At 43.2% G+C, this 12697-nt stretch overlaps 1 protein-coding gene across 3 annotated transcripts in view; it reads right to left on the bottom strand.

Annotated features, from left to right (window-relative positions):
• Positions 1–12697, bottom strand: part of LOC126647380 (phospholipid-transporting ATPase FetA-like) — an 87374-nt gene that overhangs the window by 40958 nt on the left and 33719 nt on the right. For all 3 annotated transcript variants that reach the window (XM_050329574.1, XM_050329576.1, XM_050329575.1), the window contains exons 4-6: positions 3870–3983; positions 1607–1705; positions 651–712 (exon numbers count right to left, since the gene is read on the bottom strand). In XM_050329574.1, the coding sequence (XP_050185531.1) occupies positions 651–712; positions 1607–1705; positions 3870–3983 (275 nt within the window). The remainder of the gene's footprint in view (positions 1–650; positions 713–1606; positions 1706–3869; positions 3984–12697) is intronic.

Raw genomic sequence — 12697 nt, forward strand, 5'->3', positions numbered from 1 at the left:
ACAAGTGTCTGCAGCCATGTCCTACACAGAGTTGGACTCCATGGTGCTGCAAGTAAACAGCACATCTGTCTGCCACAAAAGTCAAAGCCTCTTCTTTTTTTTTTCCTCCAGGAAAGAACAATGCTATCAGTGCAATGTCCAAAGCACACAGCTGAAATGTTTTGAGTACATTTAAGCCAGAAGTGCTACACACACTCAAAGTATTATGACATGTACGAGGGAGTAATTCCAGCTTCTTAATTTCAAATAACTTGTTGATAATGCCCAGTATTGCTTAATGCAAAATAAATGCCATGAGCATAAATGGACACAGGATAGCTTTGCTCATCACTTCTGGAGTAAGGAGTAAAATGACTCACAACTCTCAAAGTACAGCTTACTTAAACATATATATCCAGGAACAGAAAGAGTTTATTTTTTGTCAGTACAAGGCCACAGCACAGGTTGTGGTACTGTGTCTTAGGTTCATTAATTGGACCCATTGTCTAAAACTCCACGATGAACAAGTAGTGTGAGACACAATTCAATTCTAAAATGTTTAGGGATTCTTTGGAAACACACACACACACACACACACACACACACACACACTTAAAAATATTACTAATAGAATGTCCTTGACAGTCAGAATTATGGCAAAAAGAACTTACATGCCATTGATCAGGACCTGGACTGGGCGGTTGTTGACGTGTTTGTCGCTTTTGTGTCGATTCTGAAAATTGGATCAGTAAGTTAAAAGGCATTTCCAGGAAACCAAGCACACTAGAGCCGCAGGCAGTTCATTAACATTTTGGGTTTCCACCCAGCTGGCTGAATGGGTCAGGCACATTAGGGTCACAGCTGAGTCAGAGTCTAGTGCATGTTTACACTTGTTAACACAGGGCATAACTAGTCTGCAAAGAGCAACAGGCAACACAGGGCTTATTCTTGGTGGGAAGAAGGAGGGTAGAGCCTTGTATGTCACAACACACTTCTGACTCGGTGTTGCTTCTGCCCATTTCAGTTTCTAAACACCAGAGAAATTCAGTCTTCTGCTCTGATATGGAAAGTGGCCACACATGTTTTGGCATTGCTCCATAGAGCATGAAAATTATTTTAATAACAAGAGAAAATCAGATTATAAAACCAGCTGTAACATCACCCAGTGAAGTCATTGGGACTTTGACTATTAGCCCTGTTGGGAATAAACTGTCACCAAATCTGGGCAAGTTTGAAAAATCACAGGTGGGTTAAGCTCTTGCTTCCTACCAAATGATTTTTCCACATACGTGAGCTAGATGACAGAGGATGAGTTGTCCGAAGTGGAAGCCTAAGTGGACTTCTGTGCCAGTGTCCAGACATACCTACCAGTGACCACATTTTCAGACATGCTAAGCAGTTTCAGAGAAAGTCAATGGGGCTGTTGGGCTGCTCAGCAATATGGAAATTCTAGCTCCTTTTTAGGTAACAAACTGTAGATCTGGGTATCTAATCTCAGCCCCCATCTTGGCCACAGACTAGTTCTCCAACTGCCTGCCTCCGGCTGTGTTTAAGTGGTTTGTTTTAGTCACTGTGCTGAAGAATCACAGGCAAACTCCAAAGTACAGGTCAGAAATGCAGATCTTACGAAATCATCGATGGCATCTTTTACGCCTGACACAGCCAGCACCAGAACCAGGGGCACCACCGTTGTAAACCAGGCCAGTGAGGAAATCTGAGGAATCAACTGTAGGAAGAAAAGATCTGAGTTAAGAAATTTCCTGCCAGTTCAGAAAACCACTGTTTCCTAATCAAGCTGCACACAAAATTTTTCTGTGGTATCTGAATATAGAATAAATAAAGAAATGCAGCTTTATCCTTGATATGTGACCCCACAAAGGTGGGAGAGCCAGGGAACCCAAGCTTTGCTTACAAACAAGCTGTAATTTCAGTTATAAACTTGGAGCTGTCAAAAAGTGTAGTGGGTTGCTATTTCTTATTGTTTGTAAAATTAGTCCCCAGTGGATTTCCTTGGAAATACTGACATGGGCAAGCAAAGCCTGCTGTGAGGAACTCCAAGCTATCTGAGCAAAGCCAGCTGTGCAAAGCCTTCAAAAGCTTCTGTTCTTTCTTTCAGCAACTCTTAACATTTTGCTGAAGTAAACTTCACATCACTAAAAAACACACAGCTGTTGCCAGGGCTGACTTTGCTCTTCCAAGACCAGCAAAGCCATTTTTGTTTCCTACATCTTTAATAATGAGAGAACCCAAGAGTTCAAGGTGATTCTGTCATGCTTTCAGTGATGGAGAGGTAGATGTTCTCCCCTTCCTCTAAAAGCACAGCACTAGGGATGGAAACAATGTGAAACCAGCATTAGTGTGTCCATCACTTTGGATTTGGGCAGTGTCAAAACTCCATGTGTATTGTCAAGTTGACATTTATGCACTGTCACAGCCCAGATCCTACAGGCACCACCAAATCTATCCAGGAAGAATGATGTTTAGAGGCAAGCACAAATCTGCTCAGCTGTAGAGGCTGCAACTGCTACCTTCTCACCTAACTGGCAATATGAATGTCCCACTGGTCTGTGACAAAGGAGTAGGCAGGCAGAGTCCCCACAGCCTACTCACAACATCCACTTCTGATGAAGGAATTGATACACCCAGTGCCACAGGGATGGGGAAAAAAATTAAATGGAGCAATATGTAGATATAACAGACTAATGTCTGCCCTCTTTAGACCACCTTGATGTAAATAAACAGCTGTGTGCTTTTATATACAGTCTCTCTCTCCTAGATGGCTCAGCAAAACACACAGTGAAATAATTTAAGGCAAATAGTGTGAAACAGTATGAATTTGACAGACAAACAGCTAGAGTGCAGTACAACAACACAGGAACAGTACTGTCAGCTTAGCTGAAAAGGCATTTTCACTAGTTTCTTGAAAAATATACAGCCACTGAAATTTCCAAAATTCATTCCCTGTCAAAGCAGATCACGTGGTTTGCTGCAGGCTTAACCACATTTTACCTATGCTTTTTTTGAGCTGAAATTGTAAAAAAAGTATTTGAAATTAGTTATTTTGCAAATTTGTGTGCATTGAAATGGTCAAATTTAAAACATCATACTTGAAACACCCTCAAAATTATACCCTTTTTCCTGATAACATGTATACTGATATGACTCGACAATAACAGAGTGCACTGCTGTATTTTAGCAAAGTGCAAAGGGTCAGAAATCCTGGTATCAATTTCTCCAGTATGTTCAGCTTTCAGACAGAGTGTATTATTACCAGCAGCAATGAGCAAAGTGCAACTCAATGCCACTATGAGCCACAGGGTTCAATAGCATCACCAATGTCTGACACACTCCATACTGGACACCTTCCTCATCCTGGAGCAGGGAGCAGCAATATCCACCTTCATACAAACTACCCACAACCTTGAGCCTTCCTGACGTTAACTCCTTACTGCCCAGGGAAACAGCATAGGTTATACATTTATTCTTCTTGCTGTTTCCTTTGAGACTGCCAGTGGAATGTGCCTTAAAATCTATTGGGAAGAGACATCTTGGCTTTATACTACAGAAGGAATAAGTAATGCAAATCTGAGGACAGCCAGGAGCAATCAGATGTAGACATAAAGGGGTAGTAGGGCATGGCATGAAAAAGTTGCACAATTTGTTGAAAACTTTAATTAAATTTTTTTTCTTCATTTAGTTCAAATCCTTATATGCAAAGCTAAGAGAGAAAATTGCTTTTTCTCTGCCCTACTTTCTATCTACTATAAGGTTTTACAAAGACACTAATTCACAATAGGGATATAACTTGCTCTTCATTACATCTGTCAAACACAGACTGGCTTTGATAACAAAGAACACAAGCTGCTGGAAACAGCACAGTGAAGTCATACCTGCAAAATCAGCAAGAAAAGAAAGTAGGCATTGGCTATTCGCTGAAACTGTTCAAACAGGTTGAGAGGCAGAAAAGTGAAGAAATTGTATTTCGATGTTTTAATTGAATTGTTCTGTAAGGAAAAAAATAAAAGGAAAATAAGTAGGATTGGTAAAACAGGAAACAAAATTACAGCACAACACATTTCAACTATGTTTTACTTGCTTATATTTAGCAATAGCATTGTTTCCAACAGCAGCTCAGAAAACGTTTCCTTTTCCCCCACACAATCATGCCAAGCCTGGATAAACAGAGAATTCCTCCGGGAACTGGCGAAAACATGATGCTTAGTTTATGCCAGTGCTGCTGCAGGTAGATACAGGTACATACAGTTGCTCACAAAGAGACACATCTTCACTTTATTAATAGTCTTCTTACTTACACATGCACAAATAAAATTAAGAACTGTAACCAGAACACAACAATTTTGCTGTCAGAATCTACAAAGCAGGGCTAGAAAACACATGCCAGGTCAACCATCTGAAGCTTGCCTGAGACTTTGAAGCACACATCGACTGGACAACCCCACAGGAGCTAAAGGTCCTCTCATGAGTAGAATACGACATTATTATTATTTTCGGCTAATTCAGCAACCTTTCAGCTCAGCAACTTCAAGGGATGGCTTGTTTCTATTCCACAAAGATCACTTGAATACAGCCTTGTGCAAACAGCCACAAACACAAGAACTCACTATTTCAGCAAGCGAGTTGCAGCTCTTCCCTATTTCCAGTTTCTTTTTCTAATTGCAGACGGCCTCAAGAAGCAGCTGCTCCCCTGTCTGAGTTCTGCAAACCAAAGACCCAAGCTCTAGATTAAAGAACTGGGCATTTTCTCCTGCAAAGCTCAGAGAACTCTGGTCCAATACTTGATACCAGCCAGTCAGGCTCAATCCATCATACTGAGCCCATCACCTTGGGCTGTCCATTCAGTTTTCTACACTAGACTTCCTTTTCATTTGCAGTTTAACAGGCACTCATCCAGGTTTAGTCCTGGACGGATTTATGTCATCTGCTGCCAGCACATCTAAAATTTCCCCTGCCAGAAGCTCTCCAGATTATGCCTATTAACCCCCTTCCAGGTAACCTGAGGTGTGACAGCACAAGGAGGCAGATATGAAGTGCACTGTCATTCTCTAACAGGTTTGCTGGTTCAACAGAAGTGAAAATGGTGATTGCAGTATTGTAATAGCCTTTAGATATTGCTAAGCTCGTGGGAGGACAGAAGTTACTAAGTATGAATCACAGCCCACTTCTAATCCATGCATTAATCCACGATCTCAACATCTACACTGACACACATCAGCATTTTTTCTACCACTAAATCAATTACTTAAAATTACCAGTGTAAGGTGTGTATGGGGGAAGCTATTTCATTTTAGGCAGTTACTGTATTTCTTTATGTTCAGACACAAAGTACAGCAATGCTCTTCAGCATTAACTTCATATTTTATCCCTAAAATATCAGACGTAGCTGAATGAGTAAGTCTCTAAAAGGGCAGAAATGGAAGCACCCTTCATGGAAGAGCTAGCCAAATCTCCCATTGACTGCACTCCAACAAGAAAGGATATTTATCAGCAATCATCATATAAACAGTATTGCCTCTCTTCTAGCATTGTATAGCCACCTTCAAGTGTCATTAACTCTGTCATGAGTTAAACTCATGATAAAGTTTAAAATTTGGTTTATTTCCAAATTCTTTACCATGGGATATGTATTGCAGGCAGCCTTCATGGACACTGTTGAAACAGAAGCAAAGGAATAGCAGCATCCTCTTCAAACCCAGCATAATGAGAACTAAACTGCTTGACATGACTGTGTCCACCAGACACAGAGTACAGCAGATTTTTTAATAAAAACTGAATCTAAATATGCTCCCTGCCCACTGTCCTGAAGAAAAGCATCACGGTCACTTACTTTAAAAATAAAAAAAAATAAAGAGAAGACAGTAGCTGCAGGAAAAAGTAAGTGCAGAGGACTTGACCTTTGTGCAACAACAGATTTCAGGGAGTCACATACAACATGGGAAAAACTACTCAGTAAACATTCAGATAAAGTTCATAGATCTTTGCCTGAAAAAATCTCAGAGGGGAATAAGAAAAGAATGGGAGTGGTTTATTTCAATTCCTGTCTTCTATTTCTGTCCATTAATTACGTCAGGAAAACCACCGAATGAACCACAGCCGTTCATTTTGTTTCCTATTGCCATTAGGCCTGGTAAAAACCTCAGACATAACAGCTTCCAAATGTTTAACTACAGGAATCTGGACATCCAATGTATTCTCCATAGCTGTTCAGGATCATGATACTGTTGGGCACATATTGTCTTTTGGGACACTGGAACCCTTAAGACCTCCAGATATGGACAGGGAGTATTATCACGGATCTTCTCATTGTTATAGAATCTATAGTTAAAACTAATCATCTGAAAAAAACCCCTTGTAACTACAATGAAGCTTTCTAATTCAACACTTAACTTGCCCATGGACCCCGGGGGCTAAAGCAATATTAATGGTAAATTATAATGACAAACTAGGGAAACCTTCAGCCTTTCCAGTTCAGAGCTCTGCATTCGCACATCATGGATACATTTGAACCCTGTGCAAGGTATCACAGAGTCACAGAATGGTTTGGGTTGGAAGTGACCTTAAACATCATGTTGTTCCAAACCCCCTGCCATGGGCAGAGACATCTTCTACTAGTCCAGGCTGCTCAGAGTGCCATCCACTCTTGAACACTGCCAGGGATGGGGTAGCCACAGCTTCTCTGGGCAACCTGTGCCAGTGCCTCACCACCCTCACAACAAAGAACATCTTCCTAATATCTAATCTAATTGTACTCTCTTTCAGTTTGAAGCCATTCCCCCCTGCCCTGGCACTACATGCTCTTGTGAAAAGTCCTTCTCCATCATTTTTGTGGGCTCTCTTCAGGTACTGGAAGACCAAAATCAAGTCAACAGGAAGCCTTGTCTTTTCCTTGAATAAACCCAGTTCTCTCACATATCATTTGTGTTTTCATGGAACACTACAGGGCTGTGTGTTTTGACAGTTCAGGCTCTTGGTTGACTACAGGGAAACCTCAGTTGCCCTTTGCTCTTGATCTTACCTTTCTGTTTGATGCTTAACACCATCATTCCCTTTGCTCTGTAGAGCTGTACCATAACATGACTCTGGGGTGGGAGAGATGCTTTGGAAACTACAGCACTGCAGTGTTTAAATAGTCCATATGCAGCCGTCATTTTATAAGCAACGCCTCTAACACATCGCCTGCCTCAAATTCCCCATTCTCTGCCTTCAGCGAGGGAAACTCCCATAGAGAAAAAGTCATGGAGAGGAAAAATCTTTCTAACAGCAACTACATGTTGAGAGGCCTTACCGGAACTTCTGGTTTTCCTATAGATGTATAAAAATCAGTGGCTAAGCAAAGCAGCTCTATGGGGTAAGCATAAAGATGGGAATGAGGAGCTTTACTCTTAGTTCCAGATTTGCCCTAGACTTCTGCTTTTCTGAGGGCACTCCCTGCATGCATCTCTGTCCTAAATGGACAGGTTTGAGCAGGGTTACCCACCGTCAGCCTTAAGCTCTCCAGATGCGAGCTTGACACCAGAGCAATGTCGTCTGTGGGTGAGGGATTATTCTCATCTGCTCTTTTCAGGGGCTAGATTCACACCTCCTGGAGGTGTGACTCCACCAAAATGCTGTCCCTAAGAATAGTGCTCATCGCGCCACAGTTACACAAGTCCAGATCTGGAGGATGAGCTGTTACTTTGGGGGTGTTTTCAGAAGCCCGCCTGTGACGTCCAACTGCAGGCAAAACTCAGCAGATGGTTCCTACCTTTGTTCGCTGAGCAAACAAATCATCTCCTCACCATAAAAGTCACTGGAAATAAGAGACACTGCTGCTTTTGCGAATAGATTACAGGGGACTAAAGGGTATGGCAGGGTATTGACCCTCTGAATTTATACCCCTGGCTCAGTGACATAATAGTTCCCAGTAGCTGGACAAACCAGCCCAAAGCAAATTTTAGCAAAAGTGCAGCAATCCCACAGGGAGGTGTTATGCCACCACATGTGGCACTTTCCCTGGTACCTGTGGAGCCTTAGGTACAGACCGATGGAACAGCTGAGAGGCAGAAATGTCTTTCCCAGGTGTTTTGATAAAGCCTCGCAAGGAGGCAGTGGGAGCACAATTCCAAGGCATTTTGTTTGACTGCAGCAGCACCACTGGAAAGCATGCAGAGGCCATAAAGTAAACTTGTGACTGTAGGGCTGTGAATGTGCTCACAAAGATATTTAACCAACTCTTGTTAACAGTGCAGATGGTGCCACAGAAGCTTTGTTTTCACATAGAGTACAGAACAGTCAGACCAGATCAGTTTTAAGCTTTCAAAGTTTACTGCCTTGTTCCTGATGGTGGGCAGCAGCCCCAACTCAACAGAAGACTGAGAAAGGCCAACAGGATGTAATGGTGTTAACCTGGTCCCTGTAAAGGTCCCTGTAAAAAAATAAACTCCCAGGAGTAACAGACTAGCCAAACACCAGCAATAAAAATATCTATAACCAAACCACAATTCTCTTTTTTTCCCTTTTTTCTTTTTTTTTTCTTTTTTTTCTTTTAACACAAAAACAATGGGAATGTCTTACATATCTAACCCCTAGAACCCCTCTTGGCAGTACTAATGAAAGGAGTTCCAGGATCTCATCATATGTTGGGTATTCCAGGAAAATCTCTAGGAAGATGTGGTCACTGACTGTGTTTTCCTCTGTTGCTCCTTCTGCCTGGTGTCGTCCCATTTACTGAGCAGTTAATCATCACTGTGGTGAGTGTCCTCATCATGGTGGTGCAAAGGAGGACACAGAGGTGGCAAGGCTTGATGACTTGATGACCTCATGTCATTACTCGCAGGCAGGCCAAGCACAGCACCTAAAGGTCTTGTCTCTTAGTCATCCTCTTTGACTACACTGTGATCTCTTCTGGCTCGGCTCAGTACCTGAAGCTGTTGCCTGGAAGGAAGGAGTAGAGAAGAGAAAGGGCAGAGCACTGCTGAGTGGTGCAAAGGAGGCAAACTCCCAACCACTGTACTCTGCTCATCAGGGTCTCACACAACAAGATTCCCTAGTAGTATGGTCAGAGTTTTGCCTCCATGAAGCCTAGTCTGACGAAGAGTGAAGGACTTGGTCCAAAGGAGAATATATAGACTTCAGTGAAGCTCACGTCTGGCACAGCTCAACCTTACTGTGCTTCTCAGGGCCCTAATATGCCTTAAGGGCCTTGACCTCACCTGGTGTCTCCATCCACAACCACAGGTGGTCATTTAAACGCAGCCTTGAGCCTTCTATCCACACCTAAGTTACGCTGTACGAGTCCCTCTCTCCAGACTGACATCTGTCCTTGTTTCCTAGATAGACCTATCCGGCTCTGCCTCCTGAATGGACCTTGATAGTCATATAGACTTATCTTTAGCCCTGTCTCTCACAGCTCCTTCCTGGCTCCCCAGGTGGGCCCTGGACCTGGTTCATTACCTCACCTTGTCTGTGATGGTCAGGATGGGTCCCACTACCAGCATCCTGCCTTGTCCCCCTCAGCCAGATGCTGCAGGACTGCACCCTGGTCAGTGAGGGCTCTGCCTGAGCTGGGATCACCTCCACACCCACTCCCAGCTTGGCACTCTTGTAGGGCAGCCCTACTCTGGCTGCTCCCTGTCAGTGCCTCAGCTGGTCCTTATACAAATCCAGCTAACACTTTCCTAAATGCAGAAGCAGTGCAGGTTGCTGCTGCATCTGTTCCTTCAGGGACTGCTCAGACCACTTTTCACTTGATCAGATAATGCTCCCTTTGGTCTTGCGCATGAAGGACAGTGGGAAGCATTTGAAGCTTGAGATGGAAAGACAGGGCAGCTGGTGCCACCACCCTGACCACACGGATAAGGTCCTTGAGGATAAGCCACAAGGCATCCTTCTGAGACCAAAACATGCAAGCAGAGGAGGAGGAGCAGAGTCGGAATCCACTACTGGAGCTCCCTGCTCTCCAATTAAGTTTCAAAGAGATAAGAACCCAGGTGCCGATCCAGCCAAGGGTAATGTGTATTGGCCATAGGAAGTTATATACATCCCTCCTATTTCACTAAAGAGAACAAAAGCAGAGTCTAAGCAGCCCCCTTGCTGCTGGTTCTGATGAAAGAATGTTTGACCCTGGATCCTGATCCAAGATGAAATTTGTCATTGACTCATAGGCCCTGAATTTCCTCTCCTATTGTCTGAAAGCCAATTTCAAAGTTGTTTTCGCAGCCCTTCATGACGTCCCAGTGCAGCTGTGCTAAATTCCAATGTGAAAGCAAAGAAATAAAAGGGAACTGGGATCAGAGCAAACATTAAAAGCCTTCAGAAGATACTTCCTTCTCCAGAATGTTGATGTAGAGGCCATCGTGGTGGACCCACATGGGTAGTCCCCTCTGTAGCTGTGCTGGGGACAGTGCGGACAGACTGGGGACAGTGTAGACAGATTAAATTCACTCAGATAAGAACCTTGATTAAAGCCCTTAAATCTTTCTGTACCACATCTGCCACCCTGCTTTTCACTTTATTTACACAGACAACCCTCTTACTGAATTCAGGAATGATCTTTCCATTTGCAGTGTGAATAAACACAGGATTAGGACTTGACTTTTCATTTTTACTGACCTATATTGAGTCCTTTTTTGTGCTGTTCCAAGTGCGTTTGCATGCCAGTCATTCACACTTGGTTTCTGAGTCATTCCTAACTAATTTTGTGAGCTGGTGGGTAGTACGTACCTTCACACTCAGCCCTTCCAGTTAACTGCACAGCACTTTGTTTTGAATTTAGTTTTATTTTTCTAACCCTCCTGCTCAGTTAGAGAGGCTCCGTGGCTGGAGGAGTGTGGCAGGGACACTTCGCAGTTTAGCATCTTGTGTATTTTCTGATGAGCTCTGGAAGGGAACTTGCACTCTGAAGTTTTCTGCAAGTTCTAGTGTGATGGATCTGGACGTGCCCTTGCACGCACTGGCAGACATGGCTCTCCACGGTGCAGCATCAGGTTCCTGCAAAGCTGGTTTCAGTGTTTTCAGGAGTCTTGCTTCATACCAGGAGGGCCAGCTTTCAGCAGCTGCCAGAGCTGATGTCAGACACAATAGAGCTTTCAAGTCTTTATCAGCTCCTCTCTTCTCCCTTCACAGATATCCTGTAAACTTTGCATGGGGAAGGGACAACGTCCCTCCAGGGACAGTGATATTCAGGGTCAACACACCCACCTCTGGTTGTACTTTCACACTTCCCTGTTCTCACTGAGATTAAAGGACGACAAAGCATATCTGTACCTTTGATCTATGCCTACATAATAAAGACTCTCCTTTTAGTGAAAGGCTCAAACCGTCACACCAGCTGGGACATGGAACCTGGTGCAGCAGTAAGGCAATACTCAACACCTCAGTTTGCATTTCCCTTTCTTTTTCCTTACTGGCCTTTCTCAGCAACTGCCTCACCCTAAAGAAACATTTACTGCCTCATCTAGCATTGTTACAAGAACCTGTTCTATAGGTTTTATGGCTAATGTGGCCTTAAGTTACCAAGTAAATTAAACCTCACTCCTGCAGCTTTTATTGTCTAAAATCCTTTATAGGCTTTGTTATATTGGTGGGTTTCCTTTGGATCTCAGTGGGTTTCCTTTCTCATTGGACCACATCTGAGTGCTCAGCAGTGCAACCCATGATGTTCAGACAAATCTGAATGTTAGGAAGGGACCCAAATTTGACCTTTCCCTGGAAAAGCTAACTTTTAGGAGCGTCATGTGTATGTTTATAGGAGGGTACCAGGAGACCATCTCTCTTTTTGGCATCTGCAGATGCATCCTGCAATCTATAGCATGGGATCTGAAGCAATTTATGAGCAAGGTTAGTCCTTTTTATACACCATACGAATGTGGGGTTAATAAATTGAACTTTGGCCAGGATTTACTGGAAATAAGCTGCGCAGGACAGGATGTACAGCCATTACAGTTAGGGCAGTGCTTGCATCACCACCTAAGGTCTGTTAGTACCTCACCATCCACTTACCACTTCAAGGCTCGTCTCTTTTGGGGCAGTTTTCTGGATTTCCTAAGCCTCAGTTTACACTGGACTCCAGAAATCATGAGCCAGAGCTGATTAAAATGATGGGCAGGATTACCGAAACTCACTGCCAAGTTTTAACAGATTATACTGAGCTTGGTTTTTGGCTGCCTTCACTTTAACACCTAATCATAAACTTATGGAAACTCTGAAGAGTTCTTAAAGTCATCTACTTAATTGTGGTTATTTGCAAATCCCTGGGCATGTAGTAATCATGCAAAGTCAGTTTTATGAATGGCTTTTCACAGAAATAGACTTGAAAGCAGAAGAGTTACTTGTTCTCTCCACCCTGACACCATGGGCCATCTCCATCCTACTTTCCTGCCCCCCTACAGCACATAGCAATCATTCAATGGAAGATGACAAATCCATATGTAGTGGCAACACCCACCCCAGTATGCTATGGGTAGGTTCTGTGCAAATCAAGTGCACTTTCCCAGTCTCAAATCACCAGTCTTGATAAGACATTCACACTGCATAGTCCTTTGCATACATTAACTTCCATGTATTTCATATTCAGGACTCATGCAGCAGCTCTGGACCTTGGAAGTCTCTAACCTGTGTTGTGTAGTTTGTGGATGAAAAGTGATCACTGAAAACCACCCAGTTAGTGTTGCCATTAGTCAAACCTGTTGGCAAGTCAGACTGTTGACCTCATGAGAAATTA

This window comes from Myiozetetes cayanensis, unplaced genomic scaffold (genome assembly GCF_022539395.1).
Source record: "Myiozetetes cayanensis isolate MyiCay16 unplaced genomic scaffold, myiCay2020 scf4, whole genome shotgun sequence".
Lineage (NCBI taxonomy): Eukaryota > Metazoa > Chordata > Aves > Passeriformes > Tyrannidae > Myiozetetes > Myiozetetes cayanensis.